Here is an 18,601-nt window from a genome sequence, read left to right as displayed (position 1 = left end):
TAAGACGCTCAAAAATATGTTCTTCTTCACCAAGTTATAGGTGAAGCTGCTCCGGCTTTACTTCCATGTAGCCCGGGCGCCCTCTGGTGCACACTTATCCTCATTACTCCTTTAACATGTCACTTAAAACATTTCAAGCTTATATAGGCACAAATATTAGTGATATTTAGTTATATTACCTTTTTTGTATCATTTTGTTTTGAAATGTTGCATTATGGGAAATGTAGGCTGCAGCATATGCCATAACAGAGACAGCAGAACAGAACCTGTAAGCCATTATCAAAGCTTTATTTTCAAACAAACAGCTTTAAGTGTTACATACATAGAAAAAAATATCCACTGCAGGCAGACGGACACCTGCTTCAGCTGTCATGGCTGAAATCTAAACACTATCCTCAAGCTTTGGGCTCACGAGTACGTCACCCACAACATCTGGTATTAATTCTTATATAATTTTAGTAACTTTTTAGCACAGATTTAGAAGGTGGCCATTCAAATGTCGGCTTATCGGGAGCAGAGGATGCATTAGGGCAAAAGAACATGAGCAGATTAAGTGTCTGCTCATCTTGCAGTTTCATGTGGCCTGACGCTAGGGCTAACAAAAGCATTAGCTAGTTAAGTTTAGTCTACGAAAGCAAACACAAGTGATTTTCTTATTCCTTTGTGTGTTAGAAAGGGCTAAAGGATCTGAATAAAGTGGAATGCTTTGTTTGAAGTTGGATCTGTACAAATAATACATGATGGACCCTTTGGTTAAAGTGAAGGCTGGGCCTCGGGGGGGTAGAAGAAAACAAGACTCAAACAAACAGGAAGAGATGCATATAAATACAAACTTGGTCTTCAGAGAAGGAAGTGATATTTCACTGTGTCTGTGTGACCTTTACAAAGTCACATGTGTGTCTTTGTGCAGGATGTGTGGCCAAAAGTGCCAGTCAGGTGGCCTGATGTGTGGAAAAGGAGGACCAGGCCGGACCGAGCCGGGCCGGGTCACTTCTGGTTTTCTTACAAGGGTACGTGGCTGAAAAGGTAGGACACAGACTCGCCGTTGTGGGTTCTCCTGATCGCCTCTGCCAGGATCATGGAGATGTCGATGACCTGGCAGGAACACAGACGCATGATTATGTCTGTTGATGTTCCAAAATTCAGTCAACACAAAGACGAGTAGTAGAACCTGTATTTTTGGGCACGCTTTCATCTTCTCCTCCTGCGGGATGGTGTTCGTCACCACCACAGCCTCAAACGGGGCGTTGTTAATGCGAGAGATGGCTGGGCCTGAGAAGATGCCGTGTGTAAGGATGGCGTAGACCTTTACAGCTCCAGCATCAATTAGCCTAAAGAGCAGAAAAACACAGTCACGCCCACAAACACCACCCTCAGATTCACGGGCAAAACTAAAAGCCTTTAAATGATGCTGACTTGTCGGCTGCGTGGCAGATGGTGCCGCAGGTGTCAGCCATGTCGTCCACCAGGATAGCCACGCGGTCCTTGACGTCACCGACCAGCACCATGCGGTCCACCTCATTGGCCTTTTTCCTCTCTTTGTGGATGAGGGCAAAGTCCACATTGAGGCGGTCAGCAATGGAAGTCACACTGAGCAGGGAGGAGACAGAAAGTGTGGACTGGTCCTTTAACTGCTCTGATCAGGTCGGACTGCATGAGGGGACGCGGTGGTCTGCAACGCTGTGTCTTACCGTTTCGCTCCACCAGCGTCTGGAGACACGATGATACAGTTTTTCCACTCTGGAATATTTTCTCTGATCCACTGCAGAACGGCGGGTTCTGCATACAGGTTGTCCACAGCAATGTCAAAAAATCCCTAAATTGTAAAAAAAAAAGATGAATATCAAGTTAGAATAAATTTAATTTCTGTAATAATTCATTGTAAATTCACAGCAAAAATGGTTCTGGCTGAGTTCATATAAAGGGTGGAAATGAGGGAAAGGAATCCATACTAGAAATTGTTGTTGATGCGAGGTTGCTAGGCAACCAGCAGACACTCCTAGGAGATACCTTATGTCAGCCAAGAAATGATCAGAAGTGGATTTTGCTTCACAGACACAGCCAGGCTAACAGTTTCACCTCCTTTCCAACCTTTATGCTAAGCTAAGCAAACCAGCTACATGCTCCATCATTATACAGTACTTAGTGTTAGTGTGACTGCATCATACTGACCTGGATCTGCGAGGCGTGGAGGTCCATGGTGATAATATGGTCTGCTCCGGCCACAGACAACATGTTCGCCACCAGTTTGGCCGATATTGGCGCTCGACTCTGAGACAAGCATTTAAAACAGTCGCTTTAGGTGAGTGAGTAAATAAAAGAAGCGTCACTCCTTTGCATGCAACGCTGCAGACGCAGTTTCAGCACTCTTGTGCTCGACATGCCGTTGTTGTAAACTTCCGCCGTGGCTCGCCTGTCCAGATTTACCTGGAGCTCTGGGTGTGTTCTGTTTAGTTAATGCACACACGCTGAACAGGGCTTGTTGACATAACACACGGCTACCTGAAGAAGATGCTGGCTGCACCGTGCAGGTTGTTCGAGGACTCGTGACGTCCTCGTGAGGAAAGTGAGATAAAATAATCAGAGCACTCTGCACATGTGAAGTTAAATCAGCTGAAAAACTTGATAATTTGTTGCTACGGCTGCATTTCAACATAAGATAATGATTTACAGCATCAGCAGCCTGGAGCAGACTCTCAGCTGCTTTTAACCTTGTGAGGTTCCTCATTAATGCATCGCTGCGAATGAGTCAACACACTGACCTACAGCGCCAGAAGGACACAATAACCCGTCTGTACGTTTATGATGTGGTGGAAGTTTTTGAATGATTGATACTTATTGCATGCTTAGAAATAAAGAGATTTAAATACATCGTCCTTATTTCCTGACTGGGCCTAGCGTTATTTACCTTGTCCTTCTTGTCCTGCCGGGCGTAGGGGAAGCATGGGATGACGGCGGTGACGCGGGATGAGGAGGCGATCTTGCAGGCGTTGATCATAATGAGCAGCTCCATCAGGTTGTCATTTATCTCGCCACAGCCGCTCTGCACGATGTACACGTCCTCGCCACGCACACTCTCACCAATTTCAACGCTGTTGAACAAAAACAAATACTGTTTATTATTATTGTAGTCCAACATTCCATATATAAGCAGTGAGGGTTAGACTAATCCTCTCTGTACCAGAGGACAGGGGGGGGGGGGCAGAACAGAGGCCGACCTGCCTCAGAAAACAGGCAACATGTGTGTGAAACATTCCTCTGTGGGGGAGGACCAGGTCCTCCTGGCCTCTGTCATGTGATCACTGCGCATGTACAGTAGTCCAGGGTCTGGCCTGCACAGACAATCACAAGGCCGGTCGCTCTTATAAAGAGACGGAAACACCTCAGCCGGAGTCCGTCTGCAGCTCATGGTTTCATTGCATGTCATTAAATCTTTATTTGGACATTTCATCCTGAGCATAACAAACCATCAGCCGCTTCTTATCCCAGGAATTCACTCCCTCTGTTAGTCACCTGCATCTGAGCTGTGGGAAGTGCTGCTCTCAGTGTACCGTTCTCACCTCCCTGCCAGTGTGACACGGTGAGAAAATAATCTGTGTTTTGCACTTTGTGTCGCACAAACAGCTTTGCTCCCTTGAGAGAGAAGACGCCACACACAATCAGTTTTGTTTTACAGTTGCGGCTGCAAACATGAGCAGCTGTAGAGGTCCAGACACCTTATACCTTACATAACAACACATGAGGCTGGATGCTTTTATCCTGAGTGCAGAGACTGAAAGCATCGGTGAGTGACCCCTTCAGGAGTAAAACAATGTTAATGCTCACTGAACCACGCATTAATACACTGCAGGGTTTGTATTATTACAACAGATAAGCTGGAGGCAGAGATACACACAGGTCAGGTCAACACACCAAAGCAAACGGGTCGAAATGTCATCAAACAGATCATGTTTAAGGCCAGGAAGCAAAAGTCCACCTCATTTTAAACTAGCTGATAGCGTGCAGACACTGATTCAACTAATGGTCAATTTAAGAAATTAGCACAAATTAGGTGCATGTGATTCACAACACAGAGAAATGCAAGATTAACTGGGAGGCTTCTGCAAGTTATTCTCTAAGAAAATGACTGACAGTTAATGAAGCTGCTGTTTCTACTCCTGTCAGATGAACCACACACACACATTAAGATACCCGTAGCTAACTAGCTTGCATAAATCCAGGTAAAATAACAGACCTGCATCCAAACTCTGCGTCTTTACGACATAAGAATAAGTTGGCGGCGGCCTCGACACCATAATGACGCCATAATTTTAATATTATCATGTTTCAGGCTGCACGGTCTGGCTAACAGAAGCTAGCATAAACAGGTGTTAACATTTTGTTCACACTTTTAAAGCTAGCGTTAGGTACATGTTTGAATAAAACAAATATTCACTATGACACCTTAAACAATTATAGGCAATTAAAACTGAAATCAATAGCTCGCGGAACAGCTAACCTTAGCAAACAGACGTCACGTTAGCATAGTTAGCATGATACGCAATGTATGTTATGTACAGTGTACAGAAATATACTTTTAATAATGCGTTTGTTGCTATATTGGCTTCAGGCAGTGTTTTAAACATTGTGAAAATGACTGCGCATTAAGCCTTATCGTGCGATAAAGGACGTAGTAACAGTAGCATGCTAACATGCTGTGTTTACATGTGGTTATCTGGTCACGTGTAGCTACCCGCTGAATAGTAAAGTATTGTTAGCTTCAAGCTAACCCGACCCACATGGGATACCGAGGCTGAAGAAACACGGACAGCTGCGGGCTCTGTCAGCAAACACTTTAACCCTACACTTTATATACGTCAGCGGCGCCACACGCACCGGCAGCCACTTTAAACAGCCAGCTCACCATGTCTCCTGGTTGCTGAATTTCTTCGTGATGACTTTCCCCAGCTCCAGTCCCAGCCGATCAGCCACTTTCTGGGACAGGTCGTGGTGGGAGCTCCCGCTGAAAAGTACGATGTTCGGCATGTCCGCACAAAAAAATAACAACCTTGCTCAAGAGAAGAAAAAATGGGAAAGAGTAGAAAAGATACAGAAGGCGGTGTTAGAGGAAGAAGGAGAAGGCTAATGTTGCAGCCTGAGCATTGCACTGCTGCAGCACAGGGACAGGCGGCAGAGAGGAAATAACAGGTCAGCATTTGCATGGTGAGGGGAAGTGCCTGCTCCTTATTGGACAGCTGGGCTGTCCCCTGATGCACGCAGGCTCACTTCACATTTTGTAAATAAAGGTTACTGATTTAATTTAAAAAACAAAATATAGCAGCTTTTATTTATTGAAATATCCTTTCTTACTTGTTACAATATTTATTTATCCTGACATATTTCTTAATATCTTTTATGTATGTGATCCATCTCCTCCTCCATCCATCATCTGAACCCGCTTTGACCCTGGACAGGTCACCAAACCATCACAGGGCGACATGCACATACAAACAACCATTCACACTCACACTCACAGGCAATTTAGAGCCACAAATTGACCTAACAGCAGTCTTCAGAATGTGGAAAGAAGCTGAAGCACCCAGAGAAAACCTGCCCAGGCACATGGAGAACATGCAAACTCCACACAGAGAGGCCCAGAACCAGGAACCTTCCTGCTGTGAGGCGACAGTGATAACCACCCTTTGGATTTAAAATCCACTCCTGCTTCTAAAACCAGCGTGCACACTTGTGATACTGTGTTTTGTAATTAGATTTTCCACTCAAGAAAGAAGTCATCTGCCTCCTCCTCCTCCTCCTCCCACCAGGAGACTTCATGTCAGTGGAGACATGCTCCCTGCCATTATTGCTGTCATGTGCCGGGCTGCTCGTTTCTTCAGACCCTGTAAAAAGGGTTAGGAACTGGAAGGATTACATCACATAAAAACACAAAGAGCTGTCTGATCAGGGATTGATTGATTTATCGGGATTGGATGGACTTTGAATTATCATGTCTGCGTCATGTTTTTTTTTTATCATCCTCTAGATAATCAGGGGGTCTGTAATCACCAGGGAGGAGATAACAAACTGCTCATTATCGACGGCAAAATCCAAGAAATAGTTAAAAAGAAGACAACCAGACAAGCTTTTATTTTTCAGAAATATATTTTATAGATGATGTCAGAGATGAAATGTCCAAAGCGTAGGTCCCAAAGAAAGATAACATTTTTTTCATCAATAGAGACAAACAACAAACAAAAAATAACTTTTTTTTATCCATTTACATGTAAACCAAGATTTGCTCTTGAGCCACAGTGGTTATATATAGAACTGGCCAAGGTGGGTGTGACAATCAAACGACGATGCCCTTTTTTTTCTGTCATTTCTATAGCGCTCGTTACAAAATCTTTGAAAGAGGAACATTCTTTGGGAGATGTCCAAGAGTTGAATTTGAGGCAACTTCTGTTTTTTTTTTTTGAAGACGTTTCGCCGCTCCCTCCTGAGTGGCTTCTTCAGTTTTGCTGGGTGAGTCCTTTTAAGGTGTGAATGTAGCAGTAGAGGTCTGGCAGAGCACACAGTCCATACATGTCATAAGTGCTGAATCATATTAAAATCACTTATTGAAAATGATAATTCTATAAGAATGATATCAAATGTTTCTCAGTGGAGTCATCTGGACAGAGTCTTTTGACTTCTTTGCCCACCAGAGAGGAAGAAAAAAAACATCCCCAACCTGGTGTTCCTGGGAGGTTTTTTTTTTAAGTCCTCCAGTGTTCTTCTTCTATTGTGCAAATACATTTTTTTTACATAGACAAGCAGGCATGCTGACTCACAAACCATGCAAAGAGTTAAAGTTGGCGCGAGCAGATGGCAAAAAGAAAGAGCAGTATTCAAAGTTTCTACAAAAAAAATAAAAAACAAAAAGAAAAAAAGCCAAATTGAACAAGTAACAAGTGGAATGTTTTGTTAGACATAAAAAAATGCCAACTTAAAATAAACATGAGGGTTAAATTGATGTAATGTAGTGTCAGATCAGCAGCAGGAAACCCAAAGAAGGAAACGCTGATGTCACAAACACATGATCAGAAAGAGTTTTAAAATGATTGGCTGATGTTTTCCGCCTCCTGTCTGCTTCTTGACATCGGTGTCCCCTTTCTCATCATTTCCTTGCTATGGAAAAAACTCAGCTACAGCTACATAAAATGGCCTCTAACCTCTGGTTGGATGTGTGATGCTGTCACAGTCAAAAGGTTAAGTGCATAATATCCATGCACGAGAGCAGAAATGTACTGACTAGGCAATAAAGTGATCAAATATTTCGTAAAGTAGAGCCTGACCGATACATTGTTCAGTCAATATTTGTGATATGAAAAGATGAAGTAGAAAAAGCTGTTCCGGCTAATATAGATATGCTGTCTTGGACAGTTTGTCCAGCAGAGAGCGCTCTAACTCCATTGTTTTACAAGCACTAATGGTTCAAAGTTGCTCAAAAGTTTGTGAAACACAATTAATAAACCATTTTCCCATTATGAAATAGACACAACCCCGTCAACTGTCATGTCACTCATTTGCTATGTTAGCGAGGTAGCTAGCCAGCTATAGATTGTTTTTTTTCCACTATCGGTCAGGCTCTTCTCTGACGCCATCAAAACGCCAACTGTAATGTTCACGTTTCACTTGAGGGCAACTTGAAAACTGCAGTCGATGACGAGTTAAATATGCTGCTTTTCATGGAGTAATATCATACACCATACTGTTTTTTTGCTCACAATATCATAGCTGTCATTAGTTAGAGTACATTTATAAATTTTCCATATACAAATCTCCTATAAACAGTACATGTTATAAATACATAACGGATGAAAATGCAGAAAGGCTTCAGGGAGCCGTGGAAAGAAAGAAAGAAAGGAAGGAAGGATTGGAAGGAAGTGTTGCTCCTTATTTTTGATAAATACAAGAAAGTAAGAAAGAAGTCTGACCAAAGTACGAAGTGTGTGTGTGTATGTGTGAATGGCAGCCCTATAACTATCCAGAAAACGGATAAAAACACAGAACGAAATCTATGAATGAAAAAAGTTAGAAAAATAATCTTATACAATACAAAATCAAAATAAAAAGTGGACACGCTTACCAAACACATTTCTGATATTGTAAATTGACAACTTGATGTGGAAATCATACACAGACAATACTTGATTACTGCCTCAAAATATATTCAATTCAATATACATGACTAATGTTTAGCTCACACTAGTAACCAAGGTAGTTGCCAACCGGCAAAGCATGGGAGCTCCATCAGCTCATAAAGAAATGCTCACCTGATCTGTGAGGGATTAAATTAGTAAACATCGAAGCAGGTATTGGGAGCCTCGTCTTAAAGGGCCAATACGTGAAAGTACTACTGTATATGCAAACTCATGCTTTGGCTTTTCTTGCTTGGCTTTCCTCTTTTGGATAACATTCAGAACTCTCTCTGCTCAAATGCATGCTTGATGTGTTTTATAAAGCAATGACTTCGGTTAAAGGGAAGCTACATAAAAGGCTGAACCTTTCTTTTTTTGACACTTTATGATCTAATTCTTTGTTTGAAAGTCTCCATGTTTGCACCTTTTTCTACTGAAGCTGGCAACTACCTTTACAAAGCGACTTCTCTTTTTACAGAAAAATAGATCCATCCAAAAAAGTAAAGTAACTCTTCAAGAGAGGCTGTGAAAGACATAAATGTTGTCTTCGTCACGTTCCAAGTAAACATGCTGAAAGATTGATTTTCATCATTTTGAGACTCCGTCTCACTCCCTCGTACTGATTCCTCAGCGAGAAAAACTTAAGGCAATCTTTTCCTGAACAATCCTGAAATCCAGCAGATCCTCACCAAGGCACTCCTCTTACTCGCCAACCTTCAAGCGAGGTGACAGTCTCACCGTCAAATCTTTGTAAAAGCCTACTCAAACCTCGGCCGACCAAAGTCCACAGTGAACGCATCTGGTAAAATATGATCTCTGTTCGCCGCAGTGCCCCCATTTCGTTGAGGGAAAGTAGTTAAGAAAAGAGAAAAGAAAATCCCCCCAGCTGCTGTTGGACAGTGTGGGATGTCTGCTGTCCCTTGTGTCCATACTGTGTGTGGTCAGAGGGCAGCTGCGTAAAGCACCGTATGTTTCTGCACAGAAGTGTTATCACACCTTTCACTGACGAGACCTGATCTCGCTTCAAACACACTCGCCCGCTGCTGTGATCACTTAGCCGCTGTGGGCTAATGTGGGGGTGTGAAGACTGACAGAAAAAATGAGTGTCTCTGAGCGAATGCTGCCAAGCAACGCTGTTATGTTTATAATTTTTTTCCAATTCAGTCCTCTGTCTTCTGATTGGCTCCCTACTCATGAGGCTGAGCCTACCCCCTCTCCCTCGGTTTGGTCCGAGGGGCCCGCCAATCAAGGTGACTGACATGGTGAGTGGGGTTAGGGGGACTAAATGAAGGGATCAGTCGAGACTCTTCGTTGCTCAAAGAGGCCTTCTCCGGAGAGGTCAATGGTAACAGTGTGACACCCTCGTGTCTCCCTCCGTTACAGTGGCTCCTCCTCCTCCATCGGCTCTTCCTCTGGCCTGATTGGGAAAATAAGACACAGATTTTTACCCACTGAGCTGCAGCTATTTTTACATGCAGATAACCTGCCGACCTCCGCGGACTTAGAACTGTTTGTAGAGCACAAAAACGCTTTTTCACCTTTCACACATTTTTAATAAAAAGCAGCGGTGACGAAAAATTCCCACCTTTGATCCATGGTGTTGGAGTTGGCCACCGACAGAGAGGCCATGGCACTGACGGCCTCAGCCTCCTCAGAGTCTCCTCGTTTGGCCTCCAGCAGGGAGAGTCCCAGCCGCGGCGAGGAGCGATGCACAGAGCGCCAGTACTTACCTGAAGAAAGAAAACATAGGAGCTGAATAGATGATAGATAGATAATAGAACAGTCATACTGTTCCAGTCCAGTCTGCTGCCAAGGTGCACTCCTGGATATTTGTAGGACTGAACAAAGCCTCCATTACTATTTGCTGCATGTCTTTGTTACTCACTGTGTGTCTCCAAAACCTTCTCCAGAGAGTGAACAGCGTTGGCGTTGGGCCTCTGTTCGAGGATGGCCTTTGGCAGTGGGTCCAGCTGCAGACAAGCACACACAGAAAAATGTAAACACACATCTGCCACAGGCTGCACTTCACATATTTTCCACAAGGGGTCCAAGTGAGCAAACCTACAAAAAGAAGAGATGCATTATGAAATCCTTACCTCCTGGCCGAGCAGGGCCGCCACACAGGCCTCAGAGGCGTCACAGATGGCGGTGAGGTCATGACCTCCCTCCAAGGCCAGAACCACCCGGCCTCCAGCTAAGGTCATAAGCTGCCTGGTCAGATAGCCAAAACCTAAAGAAAAGACACAGGAAGGAGGTGAACATGGGCAGGATCAGATGTTATTTTGTCTTCTAATGAGACCTTGTACTCACATTTGGACGTCAGAGTGTAGCCCCCCAGTGGCGGAGGGTGACCCTCCACGGCATCAAAGCCTGAAGAAACCAGCACGATGTCAGGAGCGAACTCATTGGCTATGGGCATCACCACTGACCTGAGTGTGAAGGATTATAAATATGTTATCAGAAATCAAAAACACTCCTTTGTGTGTTTGTAACTTTCTATCTGGTACCTGAAGGCAGCCAGGTACTCTGCGTCTCCCATGGGTGGATCGAGGCCTCCAGTGAAGGCGACATTGACGTTAAACCCGACTCCAGGACCACTGCCCACCTGCAGAGAGAAGTACATAACTTAATATCTAACGGGTGTTTAATAATAGTTCAAATGGAAACTTCCAGATACCTCGTCAGGTGCTCCGCTTCCAGGAAAGAAGTTGCCGTCGTCATAACGATGAATAGACATGTAGAGGACATTGGGGTCGTCATAGAACGCTTGCTGAGTTCCGTTGCCATGGTGAACATCCTGAAGGTCGATAGAACAATTGACATGAAACTTTTTCCTACAATTAGCGGCTCTTTGATTGCAGTAAATGTGGTCATTCAGGAAACTCACCCAGTCCACGATGAGGATCTTGTTGACGCTGAGTCTCTGCTGCAGCAGTCTGGCTGCGATTGCCACCGAGTTAAAGTAGCAGAAACCCCTAAAAGAGCAGCAGAAGGTGGGCTCCTGTTTGTTAAGCAGTTTGTCTGTGCCAGAGCTCTTTCCTGCTCCATTTTCATGTTTTCACAGTTCATTTTAAACACTTTGTGTGGATGATATGAAAATTAAATAAAGTACTTGAAGCATCTGGCACAATAAAGGTACTTTATGTCCAAATAAACTCAATGGTTTATGTAATTTCTATTCCAGACTATTCCAACGTATTTGTATATGCATAGATTAAGTGTCTCCAACTGAATGTGGTGAAGGTTGTGGCCTTACATGGGAGTGCTTTCCTCTGCGTGGTGTCCAGGAGGGCGGACCACAGCGAAGCCATTCTGGAAAGACAGACGGGGGTGACTCTTCAGAAGCAAACCGCCGCTCACACACACTCACACTGAAAACACAGCCTCAGCTACCTTTAAAAATCTTAAAACAATGCAGGGTTACCTTGAGCTCTCCAGTAGCCACTTTGAAAACAAGCTCCACCACAGAGCCGACAGCGAGACGGGCTGCGCTGGAGGAGTGGACCTCGTTCCAAATGGTGTCGCTGTCCACCTAAAGGCACACAAGAAAGTCTCATAACTGAGATCTAAATGTGACATAAGGATTTGAAGTGTTCCTGGTTACTTACCCCCACCCCTCCACACGGTAGCCTTACAAACATGGGGGTAATTGAACCTGTTAATCAGAAAACAAAGATTACATCATTAGCAGCTGAGTCACTTTAATGCTGTGTGTGTGTGTGTGTGTGTGTGTGTGTGTGTGTGTGTGTGTATTAATTCTTACAATCAAGCTTCTGTCGGAGTGGGTTGGTTCCGTACAGCAGGACGTGGGCTTCAGAGTGAACCGTCTGCAGCTCTTCCAGAGTCGCCTTTCTCCCACGGATGCACTTCACACACACAAAGATGAAGACAGCTCTCATATGCAGTTAACCACCTTTGTGTGTTGGGGATGTTTGCACTGTTCACATACCTCACACTGCGCCCGCAGTCCAGTCTCCTGCAGCCGAGACCAAATGCTCTGAATGCGCCCGGCATGCTCTGGATGGCTGTTGGTGTTTCCACACATACACTGGTGCTTTTGCATTAGAGAGTCGTACACCAAGCCTGAGGACACACATACAAAAGCAGACTATTTATCTGAATTAAAGTATAGATTTTTCTATGTTTATGTGTGTAGTAGGCCAGACTAAAACTATCTTCAACTGTGCTGTACGCAGGCAAGAACCTCCACAATCCTCCAGATAAAACCATATGGCTGATGGGATGGGAGTATTTTCGTCATTCAGAGTCCGAGACTCTAAAACTACAAACTTTGCTGCAAACAGGCAGATCTGAGGTGATGCTGACCTGTGGTGAAGCGCGGCTTGATGGGAGGATCTGGTGTAGGGAAGGAGGAGGCTGAGGCCGGAGAGGACTGGGCCCTGGACAGGGGGCGGTGTCCCGGGAAAGAGATGGACAGGCCAGCCGCCTCCATAGACGCCTGGTAGTTTCTCAGCTGGTGAATCCTCTGCTGCTCCAACAACAGGGCTTGCTGCTCATGCAGAGAAACGATTGTTAAAAGGGTTAAAGGACATTTCACAGTGCACTGCACATACACCTCATGGCCAAAAGATGGCAGCCAAAACAAATACAAACATTTCCTCAGCCATGTTTTTAACTGTCTCCTTATATATAGATTTTCTTAAATCCTTACCTGCCGGAAAAGCAGCTCCTGCTCTGCCTGCCTCTCCCGCTCCCTCTCCCTGTGCTGCTGCAGTGCCTCCTCCTGCAGCTCTTGCGGGTCAGGTGGCTCCTGTTTGATGGTGATCCCAGGCGGGAGAGCTCCTCCATCCTGGTGCTCTCTCAGCTCCTCCTCTGTCTCCTCCGGGTGACTCTGGTGCTGGCGGCCTACAGGTGACTCGCTGGGTTTGGCCATCATCTGGAAGAGATGGAGGAGGGGGTGAGGGTTACAATAGGTAAAATCTATTTTCCCAATCAGCAGAATGTGACAAATTCAATCCAACGTGTGAGGCTGCTTTTCAGATTCGCCTCTGAATCAAATTCCTGGCACGTTACTTCTTTCTCTGGAGCATTCTTCTTTTAACAAGCTTAATTTGGATTACTCGGTCAGATTGGTGTCTTGCTCATTTCAAACCTACCCGTTATAATTAAAAGTGAGTGGCCACTCTGCCGACTGTACTCCGGGGCAAAATGTGTCTCATTGAACAGAGACATTCCAGGCTCCCTGCTGTGCTGCTTTTCATCGACTCATTCTAGAGGCCTGCTGTTAACAGAGTTGTGACTCAGTTGTCTATTCATTCAAAATCATTGACATGGACCATTCAAAGAGCTACAGAGTAGTCAGCTCCACAGTGTGTTAGTGTTTAGGGTATGAAGATGCAGAGAATTGCGAGACAGAGTCTCAGAAGTGGGTTACAGGTGTGTGTGTGTCTGTGTGTGTGTGGTTGGGGTTACAGTATGTGTGTGTTTTCCCAGAGCTGAAAGCCTCTGGGTCCCCTGGCTCCATGCCAAGGGACAGCATTGACGTCAGAGCATTCACCAACTCTCAAAACGCCCCCCAACACACACACTTCTCCTCTGTTCTACTGCTTTTGTCTTCTTTGTGTCCAAACAGACGTCTACCCCCCCTTATTTCTCACCTCTTCCTCAACCCCGCTGACCCCTTCAGCCTAGTTTTCCCAAAACCCCCCTCTTCATCTAGATTGAGGCAGAAGCCAATGTCTCCACCTAAACTTATAGTTTAAAGGTATAGTACAACTGCACTTGATTACAATGATGCCATGACTCATTTAGCATCTAGAATAACCAATGTCCCCTTGCCCCCCAATATAGACTAGATCTTTTGTCCAGACAAAACTGCAGAAGTCTTCCTTGGCATGCTGTTTGTGTGAAAAGCTGCCACTTAGAGCTGTGGAACATATGGAGGGAGTGAGACAGAGTGGAGCAGAGCAGAGCGGGGGTGGTGGAGGAGGAGGAGAGGAAATCCCTTGTTTCATCCACCCACCTCTCCTCCAGCGACTACTCTGCTTTGAATAGGTAAAGCCATCCACAGCAGCAGCTGCTTGCTTCCTGCCTGCCCATATAAGGCATTGTTGCCATGGCAGCGCACAGTTACCTCGCAGCCCGTGGCAACTATCTCGGACACAGTCACAGAGACGTAGATGCAAACACACACTCAGCCATACACGTTAACCCATACCTACCTACACCTACTCACAAACAAAAATACTATGGAGGGACAAAGGCAGGAGTGGAGTAAAGCCAACAACTCACAGCTTGTTGGCCATGTTACTGGCTTCTGCCCACGCAAACTACTCCACCACAGCTCCTGAGCTGGCCCACTGCAGCTTGCAGGCCTTATTAATTATCAGTTTATTTGAATGTGATGTCAGATCTATGGCCCCTTCCATCAGACAATGATGATGGTACACAACATTATTTGCATTAACAAGGCGAAAGAGGAATCAAATGTCTCCAGTTGTTACCTTGTTGAGATGGAGCTGCTGCTGCTGGAACTGCTGCTTGTGTTTCTCCAGGAACTGCTGGTGCTGCTGCTGGACCACCAGCTGCTGCAGAGCCAGGGCCTGGGCATGGGCCTGGGCCGCACTCCCCTGGGGCAGTGGGGCTGACTGGGTCCTCCCCAGGGGCCGGTGCTGCCGCTGCAGCTTAGCCATGGATGCTGCTGGCGACATGGACAGGCCACTCACACCTGAGACACAAACAGAGACAGTGCATACTTTATCTAGTCTAAGTATTGCTTGTATATTAGAGATTGTGGACTAGCATCATCACAGTGTCTGACCTCAGATCACTTAGCAGATGTATTTGTAAACTGAATACCAACAACCATCTGTGTGGCCATACTGTGATTCTTTCATTGTGTTGATCTGAGCCAAAAAAGTAGTCCACACTTCCAGAGTATCATCAGAGTGAAAAAAACAAAACCCCAATCAACCTGGTGAATGGTGTGAGAAGTTTGTGCACATGGCATAAAAAGCTGAGACCTGTTAGACATGAAAATTTAAGGTATTTTTGATACATGACCTTCTATCTGTACAAATAATCTGTGGATGTGCACATATCCTTTTTTTTTGTTATTCAGGGATATAGCATGTGTCTTTATGTGCGTCACTGCTCATTCACTGCTATTATGCAGCTGAAAATAGCAGCAATGTGGCAGTCAGTAAATGAGCTGATGGGAAAGGGCACACAATGTGCCCGTGTCACAGTCTCATAGCATGTGCTGACATATGAAAGGAGCTCATTAGTTTGAGCTGATGAATGGGCGTCTGTCACTGTGAGAGGGCACATAGTACCACGGACACACAGAGTGTGGAATAGTTTAGTTTGTTGTGTTTTCTGTGTGTCAGGATTCATTTACTGCTACCTTCATCACTTACCTGTCACCAGGGGGCTTTTTGCTGGACTCTGGTCCATGAGCACCATGTGTTGGAGCAGGGGACTGTGTGCACCATGTCCACCTGTTCCCGCTCCAGCCTCGGCCAAATAAGGGGTCAAGTGGCCACCGGACAGGAAGGGAGGGCTGAGGGAGAGGGCCGGCTGCAGACCACCATCCTGCTGGGCCGAGGTCACCTGCAAAAAAACAGAGGTGGTTACACTCCACATACACAGAATCACAGTTTGCACAGTTTTGTTAAGTCTTCGCCTTACGTTGGAAGCAGCCGTGGCCGTGGCAGTGGCGGGCAGCCCCAGGGTGATGTTGGGTAAGGATGGCGAAGTGTAGAGTGAAAGCTGGCTAACAGAACCCCGCTCAGCACCACTGCACAGCCTCTGGGCCAATGACGCCTGGGAACATTTTAATTATTTATTTTTGTTTGCATCATGAAAAGCTCCAGCATAAAGAGGGAAGCAGTGTAGCAGTCGTTGTCTGTGCTACATTTGCACCCTACTGGTGATAGCCTCCTCCACACTGCCTGAGTGCCCCTAATGGCTGCCACAAATAGCATCTTGCCAGTGCCTCAGCCTGTCTGCTCCTCTGCAACAGGCTGCACAGAAATTACCTTTAAGCTAGCATGGGATGATCATATCATTAAACTGTGAGTGTGCTACCTCTGTGTTGTTGGAGACGGACACAGTGATGCCGTTCTCATTGGGGATGTTGTTGGAGCTGTTATTCGGGGAGCTCGGGCCTGAGCCGGGGGCGCTGCTACATGCAGAGTCTGAGACACACACATACAAATCAAAAACACAGCTAAAACAGAACCAGACACAAATTGCTTTTGTGCTGCATCTCCTACCTGCCATGTCGAGTGAGCGTTTCTTAGCGGTAGTGATGGGGCTGTCTCTGCGACGCAGCAGTGGACTGCTCCGGCGCTCGCTCACCTTCTGCTTCAGCCGTGAGCGCAGCTTCAGGTTGGGCTCCGAGGCTGAAAGACAGATTTGTTTATTTCAGTCATAATCATTTAGGATTACGAAACTACAGCATTGCCCTTTAGTTCTATTTTCACTGATAACTGGGAGATTTTGGTTTAATGCCAAAACCAGCAGACATAGACACTCCTGTCAAGCCTCCTTGATGTTGAACAGCTACCTGGCAGCAGTGCAGCGTTGGACAAATTAATCAGCAGAGTGGGAGAGATACCTGAGCTACAGTCTCGCAGGCTTTCAGCTTAAACTGGGAGTTGCGCACATTGATCAGTCATGGAGCACCTTCCATAGAGTTGCTCTGTTATGAAAAATGTTTGGTTGACAAACTGTTACATGCTGCTATTCATTTAGTGAACAATCCTGCCCTCCTACTGAGATGCTTCTGAACAAGCCAAATTCTGATGCATTTTCCCAAAGACAACGCAGCTAAAAAGCAATTAGCTCCAATTTATGAGCCGTGTCTGACTGCCTGAAGACCCTTTGGTCTTTTGTGCATGCTGTCAAAGACTTGTGAATGGAGACAGGGAGAAGGGAACGGCATGTCACCTTGGCTCCAGCCATGGAGACTAATGCTCTGTTTATTTTGTCCTGCCAATCAGCAGCCTTGGATAATTTTCCTACTCATTATCCAATTTTTCAACATCATAGCAGAACTAAATCCGAAAGTGGTACATCACTTACCCTGATTGTGACACAATCTGCTACTATCACTTTTTTTATTATGAAATACTGAAAAGCCCCTCTTCCCCGGAGCAAACTTTCCTTTTAGGAAACATTCATCAAAAGTGAACTCCCTCCCATTCGCAGTGTCAGGTAAAAATAAATGTGTGGAAAAGAGAGAAGTGTGAAATATGAAGTGTGAGGGTACAGTAGCACAGTGGGAAGCAGAGCTGAGTCCAGATGGAGCCAATTCAATTAATGTCGATGGGAGTTAGCTTACTATAAATCCAAATAAAGCTGTCTGAAGTTTAGAATTTTTGTAAAAGTAGAAAGTTACAAGCTCCTTGAAGATCTGCTTCACACTGTCCTGCTGAACATTGGTGATGAAAACAGAGTGAAGAGGAATTCAAGAAATTAGATTGTTGGTTCCTGCATTTTAAAAGCTGGGTGCTTCAGTGTACCAGTGCACCAGAAATAATCACAGCAAAGGTGTAGTGAAAGCCAAGTGGAATCAATGGAGAGAATGTCCATACCAGTGGAGGTGGTGGAACAGAGGTGGTGTTAATGGAAGAAAAGCAGATGGGAGCTTCAATTGAATCTACACGATCATCTCCAACTCCACAAAGAGAATTCAATGATTATTGCACTTAGTAATTAGATGATCTTTTGCTACAAGCTTGGTTCCAGCTCGCAGAGAAGCATGAACACACAGATGATACTACTACACAAATGGCGTATTGTCGAGCTGTTAGAATGGGCCTCACAGCAGAGGCAATAGGCTGATTATTCAGTGACTGTGACGTCGTGTATTCAGACATGTTGCTTTGTATTTATGGGCAAGCTGTCCAGTCTCGGCTATCAACCGCCAGCATGTACTGTGCTGTACGCTACCAGTCTGCCTATGTGGCATTGTATCAATGTGAAGGACGGGCTGCCCCAGTTAGGCTAAAAAAAACACACACGTAGTGAAAAGACAGGAACAGTATGCTTTCCTCAAAGCGAGTTAGGAGGGCCTCTTACACTGTTCCTGACCGTGTCTGCATGTGTATATGAGAACATGTGATGCTCCCTCACCCTCAGTCCATGTGCAATATAAGAAGTGTTTTTAAAGGCTCTGGGAGGACAGGGTTTTTGGGAACTCACCACTGGTCACGCAACTCTGTTTCCCACCACATCACTATAGTCAGTAATTATAGAACCTTGTATTGTTAATGCAAACGCAAAGCCGACACTTCCTGCTACTGCTGCATCACAATCAAGCAACTATCAAAGCATAGTGTGGCTCCAGTGTAAAGTCAAAGATAATGCAATGCATTTGTGGCAATAGAAAGGCTTAATTCACTAAAAACAATGTGTTTTTTTTAAATAGCCTTACAATGGACAAAGATGGACAAATGCACACATTTATGTTACAT

At 45.2% G+C, this 18,601-nt stretch overlaps 2 protein-coding genes across 7 annotated transcripts in view; both read right to left on the bottom strand.

Annotated features, from left to right (window-relative positions):
- Nucleotides 1-267: 267 nt before the first annotated feature.
- Nucleotides 268-5,181, bottom strand: LOC114432353 (ribose-phosphate pyrophosphokinase 2). The gene is made up of 7 exons (XM_028400340.1): nt 4,904-5,181; nt 2,909-3,092; nt 2,173-2,271; nt 1,692-1,816; nt 1,417-1,590; nt 1,172-1,331; nt 268-1,095 (listed from the first exon to the last, which is right to left on the bottom strand). Exons 1-7 carry the CDS (start codon nt 5,023-5,025, stop codon nt 1,003-1,005), a joined length of 957 nt encoding a protein of 318 aa, XP_028256141.1. The 5' UTR covers nt 5,026-5,181; the 3' UTR covers nt 268-1,002.
- A 1,206-nt stretch (nt 5,182-6,387) lies between these two features.
- Nucleotides 6,388-18,601, bottom strand: part of LOC114432321 (histone deacetylase 4-like) — a 44,733-nt gene continuing 32,519 nt past the window's right edge. For all 6 annotated transcript variants that reach the window (XM_028400253.1, XM_028400254.1, XM_028400251.1 and 3 more), the window contains 20 exons: nt 16,397-16,525; nt 16,209-16,318; nt 15,810-15,944; nt 15,539-15,731; nt 14,624-14,847; nt 12,832-13,056; nt 12,486-12,669; nt 12,109-12,242; nt 11,923-12,025; nt 11,768-11,814; nt 11,584-11,691; nt 11,416-11,471; nt 11,047-11,134; nt 10,837-10,956; nt 10,667-10,764; nt 10,470-10,588; nt 10,256-10,389; nt 10,045-10,129; nt 9,745-9,889; nt 6,388-9,576 (listed from right to left, as the gene is read on the bottom strand). In XM_028400253.1, coding sequence (XP_028256054.1) covers nt 9,537-9,576; nt 9,745-9,889; nt 10,045-10,129; nt 10,256-10,389; nt 10,470-10,588; nt 10,667-10,764; nt 10,837-10,956; nt 11,047-11,134; nt 11,416-11,471; nt 11,584-11,691; nt 11,768-11,814; nt 11,923-12,025; nt 12,109-12,242; nt 12,486-12,669; nt 12,832-13,056; nt 14,624-14,847; nt 15,539-15,731; nt 15,810-15,944; nt 16,209-16,318; nt 16,397-16,525 — 2,477 coding nt within the window. In that variant the 3' untranslated portion in view covers nt 6,388-9,536. The remainder of the gene's footprint in view (nt 9,577-9,744; nt 9,890-10,044; nt 10,130-10,255; nt 10,390-10,469; nt 10,589-10,666; nt 10,765-10,836; nt 10,957-11,046; nt 11,135-11,415; nt 11,472-11,583; nt 11,692-11,767; nt 11,815-11,922; nt 12,026-12,108; nt 12,243-12,485; nt 12,670-12,831; nt 13,057-14,623; nt 14,848-15,538; nt 15,732-15,809; nt 15,945-16,208; nt 16,319-16,396; nt 16,526-18,601) is intronic.

Source organism: Parambassis ranga, chromosome 2 (assembly GCF_900634625.1).
Source record: "Parambassis ranga chromosome 2, fParRan2.1, whole genome shotgun sequence".
Lineage (NCBI taxonomy): Eukaryota > Metazoa > Chordata > Actinopteri > Ambassidae > Parambassis > Parambassis ranga.
This window is presented reverse-complemented; position numbering and strand designations above follow the sequence as displayed.

Bases quoted from the DNA above. Each gene is read 5' to 3' on its own strand.
- LOC114432353 (XM_028400340.1), bottom strand. From the start codon at position 5,025: ATGCCGAACATCGTACTTTTCAGCGGGAGCTCCCACCACGACCTGTCC. The intron at 2,272-2,908 runs GTAAATAACGCT...TGCTTGTCTCAG, and splicing joins GGCAGGACAAGAAGGACAAG to AGTCGAGCGCCAATATCGGC. The intron at 1,591-1,691 runs GTAAGACACAGC...CTCCCTGCTCAG, and splicing joins GACGCTGGTGGAGCGAAACG to TGTGACTTCCATTGCTGACC.